This window comes from Eptesicus fuscus, chromosome 24, assembly GCF_027574615.1.
Source record: "Eptesicus fuscus isolate TK198812 chromosome 24, DD_ASM_mEF_20220401, whole genome shotgun sequence".
In the NCBI taxonomy this organism is placed as follows: domain Eukaryota; kingdom Metazoa; phylum Chordata; class Mammalia; order Chiroptera; family Vespertilionidae; genus Eptesicus; species Eptesicus fuscus.
Window position 1 is genome coordinate 6,459,901 of NC_072496.1, and position 24,642 is coordinate 6,484,542.

Below are 24,642 nucleotides of genomic sequence, written 5' to 3' on the forward strand. Positions count from 1 at the left end.
AAACTGATGAGAGAAAATCATTCTGAGAGAAAACCTCTTCTAGTGCGTTCAATACTGTTAGCTGCTGTCTGCACACTGCCAACGTCGATTTCTGCTAACTAATGGTGGCAATTAAGGCCAAGTCGTAGGCTTAACAAAGTGGTTGCTTACTCTGGCATGTATGCTAATTAATTTTCCTGCCATGCTTAATTTCCCCTCCAGTTCAGTAGGATGTTCCCACAGCCTGAGATGGAGCAGCCCCTGGGCTATGAAATCCATCTTCCTGGCCACAGAGGAAAACCTGGCTGGCAGTGACCAGTGAGATTCTGCTGAAACAAACACGAAATGAACAAACAAACTGCACAAAAACTCCAGCCCGGTAACCTTCAGCATCACTAGTCTCAGGATCATCATTTGTAAAGTGGGCATGTGGTTTGGAATGGAAGGTAATCGCTTATGCAGTGCACTTACCATAGTGCATGGAATATAACGATAATCACTTATGCAGTACACTACCATAGTGCATGGGATATAACGATAATCACTTATGCAGTGCACTACCATAGTGCATGGAATATAACGGTAATTGTTTATGCAGTGCACTTACCATAATGGTAATCACTTATACAATGCACTCACCATAATATAATGGTAATCATTTATGCAGCGTACTTACCATAATATAACGGTAACCACTTATGCAGTGCACTTACCGTAGTGCATAGAATATAATGGTAATCGCTTATGCAGTGCACTTACTGTAGTGCATAGAATATAATGGTAATCGCTTATGCAGTGCACTTACCATAGTGCATAGAATATAATGGTAATCGCTTATGCAGTGCACTTACCATAACGGTAATCATTTGTGCAGCGCACGTGCTACAGTGCATGGAATGTAACGGTAATCACTTAGGCAGTGCACGTAGCAGAGTGTATGGAATATAACTGCTCAAGAACTGTCGGCCATTGCAATCGTGATAACTGTAAAATACACTGTTGGGGTGAGGAGGGTGGAAGTCTCATTTATTCATGTATCTTTAGCGGAAACACATGAAGAGTGAAAGAAAGGGAGAGGAAACGGGTGAAAGTCACAGGCTCCATGATATGACTCTTCCCTTTGCTCCTCCCCCATCTTATGTCCAATTACTAAACTCACCAAGTAATTGAGGCATGTGAATTGGAGAGAGAAAGGCAGTGATGGGGCGAGACTATGTGCATACTGATGTATTGTCAAAATAAGGGCTGTCCAGGCCGCCCAGAAGCACAAAGGCAGAGAGGAGGGGGAGTACATAGGGGCCTTTCAGCATTTCACAGAGTTATAATATTTGGGGGGGCGGTGAGGCTCAGTTGAATCTCTGAGGGCCACTGAGGACCCAGTGGACATCATGGATAGTAGGATAGTTGGATGCATGGGTGGATGGATACATGGATAGATGGATACATGGATGGATGGATGCATGGATGGATGAATGCATGGGTGGATGGATGCATGGGTGGATGAATGCATGGATGGATGCATGCACGCATGTATGCATGCATGGGTGAATGCATGGATGGAAACAGAGGTAGAGAAATAGACAGGTGTGTGCTCCTTGAGGGCTGAGAGCAACAGCTTCATTCTATTACACTTTATACACTCAGTGTGGTGCCTGGCAGAGATTTTAGAAACTTGATATAAATGAATGAAGGAGTAAATTACATACAAATGAAGAAACAGTTGGATTAACAAGCAATTTAACCAGCTAATAGATGCACTCTGTCCACCCATTCACTGTTAGAGGGAATTTATGAGGGTATGTCATAGGCTTATACACATTTCAGGGTTGTAGAAGGTCATCCATCAGCTCAAGTAAACTTACCATAAAGCAATGCTTTCCTGCCTGAAGGGCAATCCTCCAAGCTGAACATCAAACACTGCCTAGAAGATGACATATAAACATATAGCTCTAGCCCAGAACTTTCTCCTCAGACCCTTCTATCTTGCTACCTTTGAAAGATTTCACCTCAATTGACCAACTGATATTCAAAGTCAGCATATCTGTGGTGGGGACCGACTCCCATTCACCAAAACCCCCCTAGACTACATCCCCCAGCCTTCCCTGGGGCTGGGGGCGGGGCTGTACTGATGAGTCCTAAGCAAAGTGAGAAGTGATGCGTGTTGGTTCCAAACCTCACCCCTTCAAAGGCTTGTCCTGGGATCCTCCTGCTCTCTTCCCATCTGTTGACTGGATGGAGCGAGTCCTGAAGACCTTGAATAGGAAGAGCTACAAGATGGGAAGAGCCTGGGTCTCCCAAGTCCAAGAGTGGCTTGAGAGAGCGAGGGCAAAGAGGGGATAGGGCTAGGGAGGGCAAGAGTTCCCACGCAGAGGCCAGGTTTTGTGTGGTTGAAACGGGTGTCAAGGGAGGGAGCGTGCAGACTTCCTCATCTGCTTGACTGGATGTGGAGACGAAGGGGATGAGGGAGTGATGAGGCTTAAAAGCCGTCAGCAAGCCCGGCCCGTGTGGCCATGCTGTGTGCCAGAGCCGGGAACCGTGAACAGCGAGTACTAGTATAAATGGCTAACAACTAGCCCTGGAGAAGGTAGGAGTGTGGGGGGTCAGTGAGGGAGCAGGAGGGAACGAACCTGTAGTATTTGCCAATTTCTGTGGTGTAAATACTCCCACCGTAGCCACATTCAAGCTACTACTGAGACATCGCTGAACACAAAGATGGGAAAGACGCACAGGAGCGTGCTGTTATATAGTATTTCTGCCACGGACACAATAGACATAACCTTGAGGACAGAGAAGATGGTAAAATAATTAGGAGGTGGTGAATTTTGACGATATATTACCTTTGTTTGCAACATAATTTATTGAACTGTAAGCTTACATAACCAGCTTGAAGGATAGCTGTGTTGAACAACTGCTTAGCGAAATCCTTTAGAAACGGAACAGTTGCCTCTCACAAGCCTGTAGGAGCCAGCACCGGTGCACCAGTGGCCAGGAAGGGAGAACATGTGGGCAGCACGTGGTGTCCTGGGGGTCAAGTTCATGGAACAGGAAGGTCCTCTTGGGGCATCTAGAGCTGTCTGGGCAGAATTGAACAGGAGCAGAAATGATCACACAGAGGGTGGGGCAGAGCCTGGAAGATGCTGTTTTGTGGCTGTGTCCATCCTGTTTCTATCTCTGATCGCCGAGAGCAACTGAATGCCAATCCAAGGTGTTAGTATCCGATCCTTTCCCTCTACAGACGCCGCCGTGCGAAATACACTGAGTGGCCAGATTATGATGATCTCTGAACGCATAATAATCTGGCCACTCAGTGTGTGTGTGTGTGTGTGTGTGTGTGTGTGTGTGTGTGTGTATTAGAGGCCCGGTGCATGAATTCGTGCATGGGTGGGGTCCGGCCAGCCTGGCCAGGGGGAGGGGACATGGGCAGTTGGCCGGCCTGCCTGCTGGTCGAACTCCTGGTCGAGGGGACAATTTGCATATTAGCCTTTCATTATATAGGATATACACTGAGTGGCCAGATGATTATGCGTTCAGAGATCATCATAATCTGGCCACTCGGTGTATGTCCATCACGTGCAGAGCCCCTGGTGACAAGGACACTGCTCCCTGCTCCCAGCCAGCGCAGAGCTAAGGCCTGCCCCCCTCTCCCCCTAGGAATGCCAGGCCCTGAAGAACCGCCCTTCTGCTCAGCTCACCGTCCCCTCTGCCTGGAATGAGACAAGGCTCAGGGCACATGCCAGGCCTCCCCACCGTGAGGGCGGCTTTCTGCCTGAGCCTTGGGAGTAGAGGCAACCCGGGACGGCCGGCTTGGAGAGGCAGCCCCGGATCCCAGGTCCGGATTTCATCTGCCTGAACCCGTCTTGCAGGAGAGCAGCCCAAGTGCAAGAACGGAGAGGGTTACGGGATGGATCTGTGCAGCGACCCCGCGTGAGCGCCATCAATTGTCGTCACAGCACTTCGCTGGCGCCATTCATCTCTCCTAGAGGAACAGAGCTGTCGTCACGGCGACAACTTCATTCCACGCGGGTGCCGTTACCAGGCCTAAAAATAGGAAGGAGAGGGGAGATTTTCTCAGAGGGCTGAGCCCCGTTCCCGCACGCCTCACGTCTGACACTGCCTGCTCCCGGGATCGAGGGCGGAGAGGAAGGAAGCCAAGATGCACTGGACGCTGCCATGTGTGACAGTGAGCAGCTTCTGCCCTTTTAGTCTGTGTCATCCTCCCTTTAGCTCGGTGTACGGAGGGGGAGATTTGCTGAGCGGCCATGAGGAGTGACTTTGTCACAGCCACACGCAAAGGGGAGACAGCATCACCCCCACTTCAGAGCTGGGAAAGCTGAGTCTCGGGAAGGTGGCCCAAGACCCCACAGCCCAAAGCCTTCTGCTCACAGACATGGGCGGAGTTGCTTGCTGGGAAACATGACAGGTGAGCTGAGCCACGCTTCTGAGCCCGCCCCACGCCTGCTGCCTTTTCTCCCCTTTTCTCTTCCTTCTCGCATCCCTGGGTCCCCCCGTCCTGCCTCACCCTTCCAGGAATACAAAAGTGGTCCGGGCCTGGGGTCGAAAAGACCCTTGTTGGAGCCGAGGCCCCAGGATTTACTCTACCTGTGACCTTGGCGCCTCTGTGTAGCCTCTATAAGCTTCAGGGTTTTGGCGATCAGTTGGGGACGGGCGTAGTTCCTACGTCAACACGTTGTGGGGATTCGATGAGAACATGCGTGTCCTGTGCTGCGCACACGGCCTGACACAGGGCAGGTGCTCACATTGGCTGGAGAACATGGCATTGAGAGAGGTCTCGGGTCCCAGCCTGCCCTGCACTCAGGACACGACAGCCGGGAGGGCAGCGGGGTGCAGGGGTCATCCCTCCTCCCCACGCGGCCCGGCGAGTCCCTCTCTTCCAGGCGCTGGCCCTGGATTGGCACGGGGCACGGGGAGGGTGGCGAGGAAGCTCACCCCCTCAGAGCTGGTGGGCTAACGGCGGGCGGGGCCTCTGCGAAGTTCTTTGCAAACACAAACTCATCTCGTCTGTGTAACAAGTCCGTGCAGTGGGGCCAAGTGGGAAGTAGGCCTCGGTGCCATCCCAGGGCCTGCGCTGACTCTGTGGGCACAGCAGGCCAGGCCCGCAGCTCGGCCTCCCCGGGAGAAGGGACCAGGTCACCCACACCGCCCTCCCGCGCGGCCTGTGCCCCGAGAACCTCTGTCCTGGGGCCCAGACTCAGGCTCGGCAGGGACAGCGCCCTGTCACCTGGGGTACCACTCCCTGCGAGATACCCCCCCCCCCCGCGGCCACGCCTCCGCCTCCCTCTCCCCCTCCCTTTGGCCATTTCGGTGCGAGAAGCGGTGAGGAGGGACAAAGCTGGCCAAGCCGATGGAGCCACGTGAGCGGGAGCAGACCGGGGTTCGAGTCCGCCCTGACCAGCAGCGGGGCGCTGCTCAGCCAGCAAGGAGACAGGGCGGCCGCCTGGGGCTGTGAGGACGGGACAGAAGCACAGGACGGACAGAGGATAATGCTCGACACCTCGGGGAGTGGCTAAGGTGACTACTGGCCATGTCACCGGGGCACGGGGCTGAGGTCTGGCGGGCCCCCCAGGGAAGACGCCCCTGCCTGGAGCCTCCCGGTCCCTCCCGGGTACAGCGGGGGTACGAACAGCCTGCTTCGGGGGGTCCAGGTGCCAGCGGGTGAGATCCTGGCAAACGCCACGCAGCTCGGCGCCCGCACGCCGCAGGGGCTCTGCCCGCACTCCGATCCTCCTGGCCAGCTCCCCGGGGATTGAAAAGCGGCTCCAACTCCCAACCAGCTCCCGGGGGGTTTGTGTTGTGCCCCCAGCGCAGCTTGTGGGAGGGGAGCGGTGGCTGTTTCTCTTTCAGAGACACAAGCACGGCCTTGGGGGGGCGGTGAGGCGCTGGCAGGTCACAGCTGTCAAAGGGCCGCCTGGGAAAAGGCCCCCCACAGTGAGGCTGGCGCCCCGGGACCAACCACGTGCATCCACAATGCCTCTATTTTAAACCGCTCTTCTCCAAAAGTCGATGTTACCAACCAAGCTTCAATCGGACCCTCGGCTATTTTGCCGGCCCTCAGATGGGATGCAACGGACACGGGTTTGAATGTTTGTTTGTTTTTTGTCAATCCTCACCCGAGGACATTTTTCCCATTGATTTTGAGAGAGAATGGAAGGGAGGAGGAGGAGGAGGAGAGAAAGAGAAACATCAATGTGAGAGAGACACATCGATTTGGCTGCCTCCCACACACGCCCCCCGATCGGGGCCGGGGACTGAGTCTGCAACCCAGGTATGTGCCCTTGGCTGGAATTGAACCCAGGACCCTTCCGTCCGAAGGCCGACACTCTAACCACGGAGCCAAACCCGCTAGGGCGGACACGGGGTTTTTAAAGTCAGACAATGTAACTTCAAAGGCAGGTTTGCGACTGCTGTGTGACTAAAGGTAAGTCGCTGGCCCTCTCTGGGCTTCAGCTGCCTCCCTTAGAGAAAAAAGAACAGTATCAACTTCTTGGGCTCGAGAGGAGGGTCAGAGGAGGAGGAGTGAGAGCAGAGTGTAAAATGGTAAGCGCTATGTGACTGGGAATTGCTGTAATTTGCTGCTAAGAGAAATCGCGAATTTAATGCTCCATCACGGTAAATAGACTCTCTCAGGAAGTGGGTATCTCTGTGTTCATCTTCTTTATAAATTTGAATTTCCATTAGAGCAGTCCTGGTGTCCACTATTATTTTTTTTTCTAAATATATTTTATTGATTTTTTACAGAGAGGAAGGAAGAGGGAAAGAGAGTTAGAAACATCGATGAGAGAGAAACATCGATCAGCTGCCTCCTGCACACTCCCCTACTGGGGATGTGCCCGCAACCAAGGTACATGCCCTTGACCGGAATCGAACCTGGGACCCTTGAGCCTGCAGGCCGACGCTCTATCCACCGAGCCAAACTGGTTAGGGCCTGGTGTCCACTATTATAAGCTCATTCAAATCTTCCTAGAAGGAGGCATGTACGCAACTAAACCCAATGGCTCCCCGGGGAGAATGAGCGGGACCCCGCACACCCTCCACCCCCTGTATCTGTGAGGCGGCTGTGGAGCCAGATCTGCTGCCGGCAGCCTGGACACAAGGCTTGTTTCTCTGGACGAAGGTCCACTCGGGAATGACGTCAAAGACCAGGCCAGCCAGCCCTACAGGCAACTCTGTCCCAACCACACTTACCTAGCCGCGCCCACGGGGCCGGCCGAGGGGAAGCCTGCACCCCAAAATACCACCGCCAAGTCCCCGGTGTCATAGCTGCAAGCCTGAAGGCAAAAGTCTGCACTTTGTTTTCTGTAGAATTTTTTGAAGCAAAATGCCTTTTTGAAACCCTGCCCTTCTCTGCCTGCCAGTTCACCAACCCTATGGAGACGCATCCAGCCAGGGATGAGGCTTCCACGAGACAGCCAGGTGGGCCAGATACTCAAGTTGTCCCTGCGCTTTAACACAGCACACGCGTGTCCCACAAACACCGTTCCTGAGCCTGAGTCACGGGGCGCAGGCGGGAGCTGGGTGCATGCACAATAGCCCGTGTCTCAAACAGGAGGAAAGAGGGGAAGTGGGGAGAATAAGATAAAAAAATCACTGCACCCAATCTGAGCATCCTACGCATCTCAGCCTTTACGTCACTGACAACCTCCTGCCACAACTCCTCAAATCGGAGAGCGTGTCACGGGGAAAACCCTTGGGTTAAGCAGGATGAACGACGCGGCATCGTAACAGGAAGCTGTTATTATGTCGTCTCCTTTCTGAGCTGCCGAATGCCCACCGTTCAGAGCGGCCTTGGAACAGTTGGGGGTTCCTTGCAAGACGCGGCTTTGACGAGGGCCGGCCAGTGGGTTTGCACTCGGGGGCTGTGATGGCTTTGGCTGGTAACACCTTGAACGTGGAGTCCATGTTTCTCAAAGTCATTTTTTCCTGGTTCCCCCTTCCCAGCCCACCCCACCCCATGTCCATGACATTGGGTAACTTTATTAGCAACGCATTGCCCCAAACCCAGCGCAGGGTGTCACTAAGCTGGCCACAGCGAAGGCCCTGGCACACCTTCCAGACCCTCCGCGGAGGTGAAGGGCATGGCCGGCCCTGGCGGGGGGGAAACCTTAGAGCCCTGGGCAGCCCAGGCCCTCTGAGGCCCTCAGTGGGTCCCACAGACTCAGCCTGACTCTGGGCCGTTCCGTTCCGTAGCAGGCACCTTCGGGCCTCCCAGCCCCGACTCCCACGGTCCAGGAGACCAGAGCGGACCAGCTGGGGGTTGTGGGATGAAGCAGACTTGGGAAACAGTGATGTTTGCGCAGGGTCGGTCTGTGTTTGCTCGCCCACTCCCCGCAGCTCAGAGGGATCTACAGCCCGGATGCGGGTGTGAACGCAGAGTGCAGTCTGTGGTTCACGGGTGACAACGCACGGCGGTTAACTCGGCTCCCGCTGCCGCCGCTCCGTTCCTCCCGAGGCAGTCAGTGTCGGCCGGGTCTCCTCCTCACATCCCCACCCCGTCCCTTCTCCCGGCGCCCGCAGAAGCGACTGCTCAGCCTCGGCGCGCTCCCGTCCAGTCTCTGACGACGTGCGTGGTCTCTGAGTTAAGAGCTCACTAAAGTGTAGATCATGCTGAAGGCAAAGAGAAGGGGGAGAGGAGGCGTTAGTGGGAGCCCGCAGGGGCCTGGGACTGGCCCTCCAAAGAGGGACCCGCCAAAGCCAGAGCCCGGGTCACTCCTGCCACTTTCTCATCCCGGTCGCATTAGTTAGGAGAGCATAGTGTGTCTCAGGTACGAGGTGTGAGTGGGCAGCCCCAGGCTCGCCTTGAGCCTGTACCATTAGCAACAGCAAGGGTTTAGTGAGCACCTACTATGTGCCAGGCACTGCAGACAGAGGTGAATGCAACAGACACGGTCTCTACCATCAAGTAAACCATCTACCTGGGCAGGAGGGTGGTGCTATCTTGGGTAGATCATGTCAGCCTGCTCTACGCTTTATTTTATCGAGCACTTAGATGTGCCAAAGATATAGACCTTGGGACCGCTGCCCCGAGCTCACTTCACACACAACAGGAGCCCTTGCTCCCGATCCGAGTCAGACGGTGGCTTCAAATCCCACAGGCTCAGGGGCCACCTCCCCAAGCCCAGGAGGCCGGCCTGAAACCACCCCCCCCACCCCCCGCCACGTTCTGCAGGAGTCAGACCCTCCGGGAGGGGCGCACGCTCACCAGTACAGGTAGTAGAAGAAGGAGAGGAGGTAGAAGGCCAGCTTACACCAGGCCTCCTTCTGACAGTAGCTCAAGGTGTCTGCGTTCATGACCACCGGCGGGTCGTAGGCCAGCTCGGAGCTGTCCGCTGGGCAGTGGAAGTACCTGCGGGGGAAGGGGACACGGCGCTGCTGGCTCTGAGGCTGAGAGGGGACATCGGAAGTCACCGGGGCCCAGCCCTCCCCCCACCCCCCGAGGCTGGCTGCCCCCAGGGAGCTCTGCTACGCAGTTAGCTGCCTCCGGCTCGGATCCCGGCCTGACACTAACAACGGCTCAGGCGCTCTCTCAATAGTCAGATGTGCAGGTGCCATGGTGACCTCACCCACACGCACAGAAGGAAGGCCGCGTCACCTGTGGGACCGGGGAGGCACCTGGCAGGGCCTCCTTCTCCAGGGCTGGGCGAGGGGCCTGCGGTGTGTAGCCACAGGTGCAGGTGTGGACAGACACAGAGCCGTGCTCACTGATCGAAGCCACCAGACCACAGTCCTACCTCCGTCAGCCATCACTCAGCTGACCCCTTCCCAGACCCTCTTTTTTGTTTGTTTGTTTCAGAGAGGAAGGGAGAGGGAGAGAGAGAGAGAAACATCAGTGATGAGAGAGAATCATTGATCGGCTGCCTCCTGCACGCCCCCCACTGAGGATCGAGCCTACAACCAGGCATGTGCCCTGACTGGAATTGAACTGCGATTTCCTGGTTCACAGGACGACACTCAACCCCTGAGCCACGCCGGCCGCCGGCCCGGTGGGCCTCTCATTTTTAAAGAACCCCTTCCTCCTCGTTCCTTTTTCTTTCGTTTTCTGAGCGCTTACGAGTTGCCAGGCCAGGCCAGGCCCTGTCAGGGATTCCAGGAAAAGTAAGACAAGTCCCTCCTGCTCTTCCTTGTGCCTAAGCCACGTTCCAGGCACCCGGCCTCTGCTGCCTCCCCTCCTCCAGCTCCTGTTCTGAATGGCGCTGCCGCTGCTCTCACTGACCTCGGGGAGAGGCCGAGGGCGGTGGGGCCTGCACAGAGCCGTCCTCACGGGACCTGCTGCGTAAGAGGCCGGGGAAGCAGGTGCCGAGAGAGTTCTCCCGGGGGAGGCGGCGGGAGAAGGCCTCTCGCTGGCCGGCCATCGGGGGACGTCGCCTCCGGGGTGCCCCCTCCCCCGCCCCGCCCTGCACAGAGACAGGAAAGGGCAGGCCAGGCCCAGCAGCCTTACCTCCAGACGTGATAGAACAGCAGCGGGACATTCAGCCCCAGGGTGAGCCACTCCTGCGCGCACAGGAACATGATGCAGAAGAGGCTGTGGATGGAGTACTCCGGCAGCACCAGCTGAAGGGGGAGCAGGGGCACAGGCCGAGTTAGAGGCGGGACAGGCACCCCCAGAACCAAACCTGCCTGCCTAATTCTCCACCCAGTCCCCCTCCGACCTCCGCCCGCCCGCACTCTCGGTGAAACCAAGCTCCCAGCTTCCCCAGGAGGAAGGAAAACCACGGACTGCTTCTTCAACCACAAAGGCCCGTCTGGAACGCCCCTGATCCAGTCCCAGGGCCCGCCCTCAGGCGTACCTGCCCGGTGCCCAGGCGTGGGAAGAAGAAAAGGGTAATGGCTCTCTCATTGGAATCCCCAACCTACGCTCACGGACCCTCAGACAGAGGAGCCGCCTGGGCGAGCGGGGACTTGCTCATAAATGCGGGGCCTGGAGGTCGGTTCCCCCTTTGTCCCCAAATGAATCATCGGGCGCACGATTCACGAAGGGCAAGGGGAGGGGGATGGCACACTTGGGAAGCTGGGATTTCGCTAAACTGGACACAGCGTCCCAAACGCTGTCAGGGGCCCTGACTCTGAGCCCCTTTGCTGGAAGGAGGCCACTTCCTCTTTAATTGCTCTGAGCACAGCCCCCCCCCACCCCCCAGCAGTCAGACCGGGGTGGGGAGGGCGGCCCAGCCTCTCAGGTTTCCCTGAAGGCCTCGGACCCCTTCGTGCTGGGCACCCCAACAGCCAGGATTGGGGGGTGGGCTCCCGTGAGCGTTGCCTGCTGGATGGTGCTGGCACGTTAACGTGTGCGACCTCCTGGATTTCACACCGGTGCTTAGCAAATACTTTTAAGGGCTGAGCAGACGACTCTACATCTAAGCAAATGAGCACAAAGTCACCGAGTCCAGAGTGTAATTTAAAAAGTCACCGTGACATTCATCCGTCGCGAGCCAGTTGTTTGTGCACCGGGAACGGAGGCGGTGGCTCTCAGCTCTGCCCTGCCCGCCGCTCCCCTAAATGCCACCGCCAAGGATCGTCCTGACCTTGTCACGGTCAAGATCAGCCCCTCGTGGCTGATCCCTGGGGACTGGGCCGGACCCGGAGGAACCCGTCACAGATCCTTTTCCCCAGGGCTCGCTCCTGCGCCCCAGGAGGAAAGAGAAGGCAGGCCTGCCTGGGGACCGCGGCCTGAAGTCAGAGGGGCTTAAGCTTCTTTAAGCTTCTTTAAGCTGAAGCCACTTTAAGCTTCTCCGTGGCTCAGCAGTGACTCTCAGACTTCCGAATCGCGGCGGTCTGGCTAAAACAGAGGCCGGGCCCAGCCCCAGAGCTTCCGGTTCAGTGGGTCTGAGTTCGGAGCCTGGGATCGGTGAGCCACGGAGAACCTGGCTCCTGACGCGCCGTCCCGGGCCAGCTCACCGGGGTGACCTGGAGCTTGGCAGACGGGCGGCATCTGGGCTCTCACCCCCAGACTGGCCGAACCAGAACCTGCATTTTCACAAGACCCCCGGGGGGTGCAGACGCACATTCAAGTTTAAGAAGCGGTTCCCAAAGTAGGGTTCACGGGCCACCTGCATCAGAACCGCCCGGGGCCTTGGTTTAACATGCAGATTTCCGGGTTGCACCCCAGTCCACTGAGCTAGCCTCTCTGGACCGGCAATCTGCATTTTTGGAGACGCATCCCAGGTGGTTTTGTTCAACAGTGGAGCTGAGAGTCACAGAACAAAAACAGATCCAGAGACAGAGAAACATCAATCAGAACGTCGAACCTCAGGGAAGGTAGGGGACGGTGGGGGTAAGGGGGAGAGATCAACCAAAGGACTTGTATGCATGCATATGAGCCTAATCAATGGACACAGACAACAGGGGGTGGGGGCATGAATGGGAGGTGGGGGGTAATGGGGGAATAAGGACACATTATGTAATACCTTAATCAATAAAGAAATTTAAAAAAAGAACAGAGGTTTGAACAGAGGCAGAGCCTTTCCTTTGGAAGACACGGGTCCCAGCCCTCACCGCGCCCCCTGCAGGGCGGGGGTGGTCCTTCGTGCACAATGCATTGTCGCTAAGGGCAGCATTTGCAGGTCAGAACCCCACCCCCACCCCCACCCCGGCCATGACCACGTGGAAGAGCTCCCACAATGCTCCCCGAGCCCCTGGGGCCCGCGGTCTCTATTCCTGAAGGGCTGGCCTTGGCATCTTCCTGGATGGAGGTCAGCTCCTTCTGTCTTGGGAACCCACAGCCTCCAGTTCCCGCCACCTTCCGCCTGGCCCCTGCAGGCCGCCTCTGTGCCTCGCCCTCACCAGCTCCTTCACACCTGTCCCTGGCTTTCCTGGGGTCTCGATGGACTCTCCTGGGAAGTGACTGGTTCCTTGCAGGACCAGACCTGGGGTTCTGGCCCTGCCCTGGCCACACCTCCCGGCCTGTCTTTGATCATCGTTTCCATGCAACTTCAGACACGCTTGGATTTCAAACGCCTCTCTGCCCGTTTCCTCACTCCCTGGTTAAGTGGCTGAGCCACCTGCCAGCCCACTCAGGGAGGGGGTGAGAATAAAAGCACTCTCTCAAATCGTGCCATATTTTGAAAGGGACACAATTCTCCCACAACTGGCTGGCAATTCAGAGGCATCTTAAGTTAACACGAACAGCTACCCACTCCTTTTCTTTCCTTTAAGCCAGGGATATGGGGGTAGGCATCGTGTCTGGAGTACAGGGAGCGATTAGGCAGAGATGATTATTTGAGAGGGAATATTCTAGAGGGAATAAACTAGCAGGAGGGAATGTTCTAGAATGAGAAGGGCAAGGGTTTAGCAAGCCTTCCGGGGCTGAAGAGCCCCGCCTAGGCCCTCACTCAGCAGGTATTGATCATCAGCAATTACCAGGTGGCGGGGGCAGAGCGGTCAGGCCCGGGGAGACCGCCATGCAAACGAGCATGTGCATCACGGATTCCACACGGAAACACATGGGAAGCAAAGCACTGACGGAGACAGCCCGCGAGCAGCGCGATGCGGGCAGAAAGGAGAGAGAAGCCATTCATTCTGAGGGAGGAGAAGGGCCTCTGAGCGGAGAGGCCGAGAAAGAGCTGTCTGGGGGGAGGGGAGGCAGGATGTCGGGGTGCGGGGCACCCCCGGGGCGCTCAGCATCACCCTTCACTGAGGTGGCGGAGAGCGTCATTTTTTTTTTATGTCCTAGACCAGTGGTCGGCAAACTCATTAGTCAACAGAGCCAAATATCAACAGTACAAAGATTGACATTTCTTTTGAGAGCCAAATTTTTTAAACTTAAACTTCTTCTACCGCCACTTCTTCAACATAGACTCGCCCAGGCCGTGGTATTTTGTGGAAGAGCCACACGCAAGGGGCCAAAGAGCCGCATGTGGCTCCCGAGCCGCGGTTTGCCGACCACTGGTCTAAGCCACCAGGCTGGAGCTTAGTTACGGTGGCCCCAGAGGACTGACACAGACTCGGGCGGGCCAGCATGAGGGTGCAGGGTCTTCCCCCAGTTCCAGCAGTCCCGGAAAACTGAGAGGATGCCTTTGACCAGAACCCCTCAGCCTAATGATGACTTGGAGGAGGAGAATCAGCAGAGAGGGGATGGGTGAGACCAGGGGCGAGCCTGGCGCCCACGTGCGCACGGCGGCGGTGGGTCACGGGAATGGGAAAACGCTAGGATGTCCGGGGGCGGTGTCCAAGTTGCTCTGAAAAACCCAAAGTCGCGGGTCTGTGCTGGGAAACGCAGGAAGCGTGTTTTAATCCCTAGCGCCCCGAAACGGGGGGCTACCGGAAAGGACAGCATTGGGGAAACAGTGGATTTGAATCCAGACCTGGCACGTACCACCTGAGTGACCTGGGCAGGTGACGCAAGCCCTGAGTCTCAGCTCCCCATCCCCACTGCCCAGGGCTGTCGTCCGCGCTGGTGAAATTCTGCCCTTTCCCGGTGAGGGGCTGCGCAGTGAACAGCTTACACAGACCCGGTCCCCACCACCTTGATAGACTACGGAGGAAAACAAGCACGTTCCAGATGACATACCTCTGACATTCCCTCCCACTCCGCCTTTCTCTTAAAGTCCACGATAGGCCCGACCGGTGTGGCTCAGTGGTTGAACGTCACTTATGAAGCAGGAGGTCAGGGTTCGATTCCCGGTCAGGGCACATGCCTGGGTGGCAGGCTCGATCCCCAGTGTGGGGTGTGCAGGAGGCAGCCGATCGATGTCTCTCTCTCATCAGTATTTCTATCTCCCTATCCCTCTCCCTCTCTAAAAATCAATTAAAAAAATAACTATTTAAAAGTCTATAGCAGTTGTGCTTGAGATGCTTTGTGGATAACTTGAAGCAGCGCCATGTCCACCGCTCTTGGTTCCGACTGGCACCTCGTATCGCCATGACCAAAAGCATCTGAAGCACCCCACGGGCGGGTATGGACGCCTCCCTGGCACAGACAGGGCTCCCCAGCCTCGCTGAAGACGCCCCGCTTGTCGTCTCATCCGCGCAGCCCGCTGATGCAACCCGAACAGCACGCATGCTCCCCGAGGAGCGGCACCTCGCGCCAGGGGCTGCTCTGTTTGGTTCCCACCAGGACCCCGGCGGCACTGGCAGCATTTCCCGCGGATGCGGTGAGCGGTAACAGCAGCGATGGCACCGCGGAGAGGCCACGAGGGCGAGCGGCTGTGGCCTCCCTGAGCTGTCACCGGTGATCACTGTCCTCCTGGATTTCATCACGGCCTGGACCGCTCGGCAGGTTCGGAAAGGGAAGGGGATGCTTTTGCCGTCCCTTTATCATCACGGCACTTTGCACTCGTCTGGCAAACTTAACGGATGCGGTGCATTTTTTTTTTTTTCTGGTCTACTGCCTGGTGTGACCCCAATGAAACAAAACTCCTTGTGTTTAGTCACTGTCTGTGCCATCGAGACAGCGTGGGAGTCAGAGCCAGTGACACGCAGCTGCGGGAGGACCAGGGCCCCAAATTGCTTCCAGAATAACACACCCCGTGCAGGTTGCAAACAGAGCCAGCAGGAGAACGCAGCTGTTCCCTGGCGAGAAGCTACATCTGGAGCCTGGGAATCGATCGGCACGGGTGGGGAGTCAGGAGGAAGGCTCATCGGCTCTGTGGGCCCCGCCGAGGCACAGGCCGGTGCCCGGTTTCAACTTTAGGGAGAGGCAGGGACTGGGTCACACTGCAGGGAATCAGAGGCTATTAGGGTTTGGGAACATTGGCACATTCCGTGGCCTAGAAACTTAACCCAGAAAGGGTTCTTGCTTCGTCAGCGATCGGAAAAAGGCAAAAATGGTGAGGACTCACCGGGTGAAGCCGTGCCCCTGAGTCCGGGTGAAGCCGTGCCCCTGGGTCCGGCCGAGACCAAACCAGAGGGAGTCGGACCTCCGTTACCACCATTTGTCCACCATCCAGAGCTGAGGGGTCAGTGCTGACATGTACACATAAGGAACTGGTGGACATTGAAATTGGGTCTCTAAAGAACTGTTGGTCCAGAAAGAAACTCACTACAGACTGATTCATTTGCCTGTCAGCATAACTATTATTGCTCGTCTCACATTCGGTTCTTATAAGTATATATCTAGTGACACATGATCTCGCTCATCTAGGGGAAACGATGAACAACATAGACTGATGAACAAGAACAGAACCAGAAACAAGGAGGCATCGATCGGACTATCGGGCCTCAGAGGGAGGATAGGGGAGGTTGGGGGGAGGGGGGAGAGATCAACCAAAGGACTTGTGTGCATGCATATGAGCCTATCCAACGGTTAAGTTCAACAGGGGGTTGGGGCATCCGTGGGGAGGGTTGTGGGATGGGAATGGGGGGATGAGGACAAATATGTGACACCTTAATCAATAAAGAAATTAAAAAAAAAAATGGTGAGGACTCAGAGGCTGAAAAACAGATTTATTTTTTTCCATCCCATTCTGGAAAAGGGAGCCTCTGGAGCAAATCTCCCATCAAGAAAAACAAGTTGTCCGTGGATTCCCTGCAACGAGCCACCCGCTGGGCTGGCCGCCTCCGAGGAGGTAGGGAGTTAGGGCCTCACTCCGTCTGTCCGTCAGTCCACTCAGGCGCCCATTAGCCAATGACTGCTTCTCCTCTGGTGTCCTTTAGAGAATGACGACGCTCTAAAGCAGACCCTGGAGGACTGAGACAGGGAAAGGGCCTCCCACCCGCTTTGCTGGAGCCTGGCTTACCCTCTGACGCAGCCTCGCTCCCCAGCCTCGCTGCTCATTCCAATCGCCAGGGGGGTGCTTTGCAAACCCCAATGCCCAGGCTGCAAAGCAGACCAGTGAAATAGACCCAGAACAGTATTTTTTCAGCTCCCTCGGCCCCTCCCCTGCCCCCGCAGTGATTCCCATATGCAGCCAAGGTCACGAACCAGGGCTCCTTCTACACCCATGACCATGCTCGCCCACGACGACGCACGGCCGGGCTGATAAAACAAGGCAGGGCGCACCTGCCACGGCCTTGCTTTGCTGCTCCGCTGGCCTCAGTCCCGGGCTCGGCAGTGAGAATTCTGCCTCACGCGTCGTGAAAACGATCGTCCACGCCACGGGATGGTGGCTGGGCTCGTGTTCACTAATCCATTTTGCTAATTAACGTGAATCAGACACCGCGCTAGGCAAGGCGACAGATACAGACGTTAGGCGGATAGGACCCCTGCCTCGGGGAATGCGAATGCTTGTGAGGCACGTGTACAAGCAACTGTAACACCGCGGACTGTGTGGTCAGGGCTTAGAGAGCCTCTGGAGCAGGAATTCAGAGAAAAAAAACAAGATCGCTTTTAGCTGGACTGAGCGTGTCTTCACAGCTGATACATACACACACACACACACACACACACACACACGCACGCATGCACGCACACACGCACACACACCTCCTCAGCACACCATCCAGGGCTAAGTGCATAGCAGGTGCTAAACGAATAAATTCCAGCAGAATCAATGAATAAATTCAGACTGGCATGCACTGGCACCCACCAAGGCCAACGCTGAGGACTCCTTAGCGCCCTTCTCCAACCCCCGTTTGGCACCGCCTCCTCCAAGTACCATCACACATCACCTCGACCTCCCGCTGCCCTGGAACGGCTGGGGTGCGCGCCCTGCACTGGCTGCCTCCCCGAGACCCAGCCCTGCCCTGTCCTCCTGTGTCCACTCTCCTGCGCTCTGAAATGAAATCCCTGATTTGGGGCTGAGCATATGGGCCCCCCAAAATAAGACCAGGAGAGGCCATTCGCCTGAGGCCTGGCCCATGAGTTAGTGGCAGGGGGGTGTGCAAATGCTGGGTCCTGCCCTTCATGGAAACGGCTGTTTCCTCTTCCCGCCTCCATCTTGCTGCTTGAAAGGATGCCCACCATGTGGACAAGGAGATGCCCTAATGAGGGCAGCGCTCCAAAGGAGCCTGGGTCCCCAGATGACCCTGTGCGGCAGCCCCCCCACACCCGGCCTGGACAGGCGCCCCCATCCGTGCGAGCTTCCTCGTGCCTTTTACGCACAGTAGAACCCCATAACCAATACGCCTTCCCGCCGCCCACACACCCCATCATACCCGCAGTGCCTTTTCATACTAATGGGAAGAGAACGTTATTATGGAAAACCCAATTACTTCTGTCGGAACGGCCCATGGCTTGGTGACCTCTCCCAGCAGAACTGCCGCGAGCCCATCCATCTTCGTGCTCCGGAGGTCGGCCTGGGACCGCGCTCGGCTGATTAACGTGGGAGCTGACGGCCTGTTTTTCCCAGGCCGCGGTCTGTGGAGACTGCAGGGGAGATGGAGTGATCGGCAGTCTCGGCTCGTGACCTGCTGGCCCGGCCCCTCCTGTAGGGGCAAGAAGCTCTAGAAGGTGCGGGAAGTCACCGGCTCCAGTGGATACAGGCGAACGGAAGCAGCAAGCGACAGAGAGAGACAGCGTGGGCTCTGGGGCCAGACCCACGAGCTGGGTGACCTTGAGCAAGGTGAAGGCGGGTCATTTCACCCAACTCACAGGACTGCTGTGAAGATTTAGTGACACAGCCATCCCAGGGCCCCCCAAAAACCAGGGCTCCCCCCAAAAAACCTACTAAATCTGAACTACCCAGGATTTGGGGAGGGGGAGTATTAGTTAGGGTTCTCCAGAGAAACAGAACCAACAGGATGTATGTGTGTATATAGGTATACCTATATCTCTATATCTGTATCTATAGCTCTATCTATAACAACATCTACATAGAGAGAAAGAGAGATTTATGTTGAGAAATCAGCTCTTGCAATTTCAGTGGTTTGCTAAGTCCAATTCTGCAGGGTGGGCCAACAGTTGGAGTCCAAGCTTGTCGGCTGCAGAATGCCTTCTTGCCTGGAGGGTGGGGGTGGGGAGTCAGTCTTTGTTCTACTGGGGCCTCCGACTGATGAGGTGAGGCCCACCCACGCAGGGAGGGCAATGTGCTTTATTCGAAGCCCACCGACGACACCCGCACAGCAGCACCTAGAATGATGTCTGACCGCACGTCTGAGCACCGTCGCCCAGCCAAGTCGACGCAGAACATTAACCGTGACAGAGGACGGGCATTCAGGAATCTGGATTTTGAATGACCTCTCCAGACACGGGTGCGAGTGTGGGGCCCACTGTCAGTGAGGCACCCGAGGGTCACTGACAGTTTCGGGGTTCCTGCCCCCACTGCCATGAGCACTTCTTCCGGTACCGGCCCCACATTGAACTCACGGCCAATTTTCCATCCTGTCGTGGGTCCATGAGACGCTCCTTCCGCACACGGCCAGGCCACAGCAGGCCGGGCGGCTCCTCAAGCCCAGCTCCCCCTGGCGGCCGCCATGGCATCAGCAGCTGCCTGACCCGATGACTGCCAGCCTCTATGGTTTGAAGCCCCTCTCCCTTTCCTCTTTCTTTTTTAATAATATATTTTTATTCTTGTTTCCTTTTTTTTTTTTTTTTTAATCCTCACCCAAGAATATTTTTCCATTGATTTTTAGGGACAGTGGGAGAGAGAGGGAGAGACAGAGAGAAACATCGATGTGAGAGAAACACATTATTGGTTGCCTCCTACAGGAGCCCCATCAGCGCCTGGGCCAGGGAGGAGCCTGCAACCAAGGCACGTGCCCTTGACTGGAATCGAACCCGGGACCCTTTGGTCCGCAGGGCAACGTTCTATCCACTGAGCCAAGCTGACTAGGCCTCCCTTTCCTCTTAAGAACCCCCAGCACATCCACCGACCAGCGAAGTCACCTCACTTCCCTGCGTGTCTCCTCCCTCTTGCCACCTGTGAGAAGCACAGAGGCAGCGTTTTCAGAATGCAGACAGCGGGACCCGCCCTGTACCCACGCTCTTTGCCCTGTGATTCTGTAGTGCTTCCCACCGGGACCCTGGGCAAACTGGTCACTGGTATGTCTGATGGAAACGAGAGCTTGAAGAAGTGCTTGTGGCCCGGCCGGCGTGGCTCAGTGGCTGAGCATCGACCTAGGAACCAGGAGGTCACAGTTTGAGTCTGGTCAGGGCACGTGCCCAGGTTGGGGGCTCAATCCCCAGTGTGGGGTGTGCAGGAAGCAGCCGATCCATGATTCTCTTTCATCATTGATGTTTCTATCTCTCTCTCCCTCTCCCTTCCTCCCTGAAACCAATAAAAAAATATATATCTTTTTAAAATGTACCCTCCTTTCCTCTGACTAACAAGAAGTTTGCCACAGAAAGTGTCTGGAAATAAATTATACATGAGACATGGATTCTGAACTAGTTGCAGGTTTTATTCCAGGATATTTTTACTTTTCTCTAAACATTGCCTCCAGGGGTGAGCCAGCCCACCGAGGAGTTCAATGGAAGTAAAAAGAACCATCAAGGAACCCACGTGGGCCCATCACGGTGAGCCAGGCCCGTTACAGGGTCCCCGAGGCCCTACTGGGTCTTGGTACTTGTATCTTCCCTTTAAAAGAGCTGAGCAGTGTTACCGTAGGGATGGTCCTCATGGAGCTTCTTCCAAAGAGATCCCACGATTTCCCCTGTAATGGGGCTGGCTGAACACGTGGGCTCTGGTCAGACAGACTTGCCATCGGATCCCAGCTCTAGTAACTTACGAGGTAGCAGGCCCGGGGATATGCGCTTAACCTCCCTCGGCCTTGATTTCCTCATCTGTTCAGTGGGGCTACTTCACAGGGTTGTGAGGACTAACAGAGTTAATACTTTTGCCCTAACTGGTTTGGCTCAGTGGATAGAGCATCAGCCTGCGGACTGAAGGGTCTCAGGTTCAATTCCAGTCAAGGGCATGTACCTTGGTTACAGGCACATCCCCAGTGGGGGGGGGTGCAGGAGGCAGCTGACCGATGTTTCTAGCTCTCTATCCCTCTCCCTTCCTCTCTGTGAAAAATCAATAAAATATATATATTTTTAAAAAGAGTTTATACTTTTAAAGGCATGTAGTCATCACTCAAGAAATGCAGGTGGCTACGACCATTGTCACGCTTTTGAATCCCCCAAGAAACAGAGAATTCCCATCTGGAAAACTCCTGAGTCACGGCTGGCCTCCCTAAAGTGTTCCCACCAGCCGCCTCTGAGCCGATGCGTCTCTTTTCACTGCACTTTATCTCTCCATTAAAGTACACCGTCCCCGCCAGGGCCGGGCAGGAAGAACTGCATTGGCAGATAAAAGCGCTGGGAATCAGGGCCATCCCTGTGGCAGGGGGTTCCAGGGACCCACTTCTCCAAGCATCTGAATGTTTGCCGGACAAATGCTGAGCTCCAAAGCGACATGGCTGTCCCCCTGGGTTCCGGCGGATGAACGAGGAGGCATTTACCAGCCTCCTCTTCGGTCAAGGAAATTGGGACAGGGTTTGAAACTGTCTCCTTGTGCATTTGTAAAGTCAGCAAACGGCTAGCCTCTGGTACAGAATTGTCACGCCGGGAGGGACATCCCAAACCATGCAACTAGGTACCCCCCTCAGGCAGGCCCGGTCTACCTCCACACCATCTCGGACCTGAGGTTCTCGCTGAGTCAGAGGGAGGTGACCGCTCCGGAGCCCCCGAAACACCTGACCCAAAGGTTTGATGACTGCCGCTTGGAAATAAGTTTTTATTCTCGCTCCAGTCTCCGGCTGTCACTTACGTCCATTTCCTCTAACCATTCCCTGAGCTCGGCGATGCCACAGAAGGCCCCTGGTCAGTCTCCTCCCGTCGAGGACCCTGATTAGGCCCGTAAGCCGCGTCAAACACCCTCTGCTTTCCGCGTGCTTCCTGCCCTCCAGCCTGCACCCCACAAGCTCGCGGGAAGAGCAGCGCAAGAAGCGAGGGGCTTGGCTCTCGCCGTGAAAACATGAATCAGCAGCAGTCGACACAAGGAACCTGCAGTTCAGACGATTACCCGAAGAACGCGTCTTCTGATACCGATAGAGCTAAAAATGGATCCACTATGCAAATCCCTTCCTTTCTCAGGAGAAAGCTGAGGAGGTGGTTTAGCAACAGTCAACTGCTGAGATGCCTCACATTCCGGGGAGTTTGGGAGACGAGTTCCGATAAATTTCTCGGAAGATACGCTTCCCAGAAGGTGATGAGGCTAACCAGGCCCGTTCACCCTTCCCAGCATCCCCCACAGGCGCTCACCGCTGGGAATCTGAGCCAGAAGCTCACTGAGGATGAAAGAGCGGGGAGGGGGGGAGGGGGGAACGCCACAGGCTGCAGCATGTGTGACCGGGCACAGCTGTAAGACCTAAAGTCTTACCCGGCGGGTGTGGCTTTGTGGTTGAGCGTTGACCTCTGAACCAGGAGGCCATGGATCAATTCCCCAGTTGGGGCACATGCCCAGGTTGCAGGCTCGATCCCCAGTAGGGGGCGTGCAGGAGGCAGCCGATCCATGATTCTCTCTCATCATTGATGTTTCTCTCTCCTCCCCTCTCCTTTCCTCTCTCTGAAGTCAATTTAAAAAAAAAATTTTTTTTAAAGACCTAAAGTCTTGACATTAGGGCTTTCTCGACCTTGAACTTTCCTCCCTGGCATTTCCCACTACGACGAACAGCAGGCGTGTTTGCCGGCACAGAAGCAGCAGAGGCAGCGGCCCGGGAAGAAGGAGCCTGGGGAAATGAAAAGGGCGAAAGGGCAGAAAAGGGTACTTGCCGCACTGTTTCCTGCAGTCAAATGCCTCCGTCTAGTGTTTATAAAAACGTATGCAAACTATATGCAAATTTGCAGATGATGATGCTAATTCCCCCTTAGCCTGCCTACTTGGATATCCTCGGCTTTGACTTTGGAAGGTCCAAGGCCAAGGACAGCAGGACCTTGGCAAAGGCAGCCACAGGCCATGGCCGACTGTCTGGCCGGTGTCAATGGTCAAGCCACGCAGAAGGACGAGCAAGGCTGAGAGGTGATGGGCTCGCACTCTGCCGAGAATCCTGGTGGGTCCTCTCAGCTTGGGGGGTGGGGGTGGGGGGGGGGGGGGAGAGCACCTGGAGTGTGAAAGGCACTTAGAATCCAAGAACCAGGGACCACGGAGGCGACAGCTGGAGTGGGTGACCAGTGCCCAAGATGCTATCTGAGAACATCATTTACAGATCCGGGCATTCCCCTGAATGCCAAGTGTAGAAAGCGTATTAACTTCTCGATTGAGTCCTCTCTCCCAATAAAGGACATCAGTAGTGAAACACAGAAAAGGCTTCAAGAGCCTGCAAAACTCTTCCCTTCCCCGGTGTTGGCCTGGCCCCGGCGGTCCCGCCTACTCACACGAGGCTCAAAAACCTCTTTTGCGTTGCCAGGCAGCTCTCCTAGGGCCTGTAGCCCATCTGCTCTGGACGGAGGTCAGGGGTGTCCTTTGGCTCAAGGCCAGAGACTCTGCTTATTTTATCTGCAAGCACCTGTTCTCTATACTTTGCTGCAAAAAAAACGCACGCACTTTCCTGCCTCGAGAGTGGCAGGCTGGTCGCTCTGGCCCCCAGCTATGCCACAGAGTGGTGCTCAATGCCAGGCTTTGAGCTGCGCGCACACACACACACACGTGAATGTGCGTGCACACATGCGCTTGCTGAATGTGTTTAGGGCAGCTGTGACCCTCAGCCCCTCCATTCAGGGCAGCTCTCTGAATGCCCGGTTCCCCCTTTAATAACACCTCCCCTCCCACTCCTCCGACACTCCCAATGAGGCTGCCAATCAAACGGCCACGCTGAGTGGCAGGCTGAAACCTCGGAGCAAGCCCATCATCCAGTTACCAAGGTCCCTGAGCCCAGCGCCAGACAGGAACAAAGGCCGTGCGTGCGCCTGCTGTTATGGTGAAAAGATAGAGCAGCTCTGAGTCCAGCCACAGGCACTCCAATTATCCAGCGCTATCCTGCCACTTGGGTTGATGGCCACCCCTTTTAATCAGCTCCTCGTCTCTGGGGGCGTCCAAAGAACCCATCGCTGGCTCCCCGCCCCCCGCCTCTCCCCGCCCCCCCGGGGAGACAGCACCGGAGCAGGCACCAGCCCCTCCACCGTGACCACACCTGACCGTGGCTCTGGCACTGACCTTGCGCAGAAGGAAGCAGATGCGCTCGATGTTCCTCAGCCGTTCCCTCTAGCAGGACGCACAGGAGAGAGAGGAGAGGCGGGTTAGAGCGAGGGAAGCCCCCACAGTCGACCTCAGACGGCGTGCAGCCCCCACCGGTGGCTTTCCCTAATGCGTGTTCCCATCCACCTGGTCATCTGCTCTTAGAAGAACTCTGCCAGCAACCAGCGTGGACTCGGCCTCCAGCAGAGGCGTCTGTACTTTTTCTACACAAAGTCTCGCTCCGCCTGCAGGCACCTGTGATGGTCAGACTGCTGACCTGCACCCCGTGCTCACGGACTGTCCCAAAGCCTGCAGCCGGCCCCCCGGGAGGACTCCCCACGAGGGTGTCAGAGAGCACACGTGCCCTGATCAGTGTGAGGAAGGGACGATCTCTGCCCATTGGCTTTGTCTGTCTAGAACCAGTGTACTTAAAGGAAGTAATCTCCCCCCTAAATGAGACACCAGCAGCGCGGCTCGCCTAAGACTTGCGCCTGGCATCCTACCCCTTCTGAGAGAAGCGCGTCACCCCACTCAGCTATCACCTGTAACCCAGGCCCTTCTGTGCTGTTGTCACCAACCAGGGAGGTAGCTTTGTCAGGCCACCTGGTCCTGAAGAGGCTCACAGGCCTGAAGATGAGTTAACGAGGCAGCAGAGCGTTTCACAGGACTGTTGCCGAGG

General features: G+C 56.1%; 1 protein-coding gene across 2 annotated transcripts in view; it reads right to left on the reverse strand.

The window, feature by feature from the left end:
• Positions 1-7,958: 7,958 nt before the first annotated feature.
• Positions 7,959-24,642, reverse strand: part of CNIH3 (cornichon family AMPA receptor auxiliary protein 3) — a 125,735-nt gene continuing 109,051 nt past the window's right edge. For both annotated transcript variants that reach the window (XM_054713019.1, XM_054713018.1), the window contains exons 4-7: positions 23,943-23,990; positions 10,433-10,545; positions 9,197-9,340; positions 7,959-8,601 (exon numbers count right to left, since the gene is read on the reverse strand). In XM_054713019.1, coding sequence (XP_054568994.1) covers positions 8,574-8,601; positions 9,197-9,340; positions 10,433-10,545; positions 23,943-23,990 — 333 coding nt within the window. In that variant the 3' untranslated portion in view covers positions 7,959-8,573. The remainder of the gene's footprint in view (positions 8,602-9,196; positions 9,341-10,432; positions 10,546-23,942; positions 23,991-24,642) is intronic.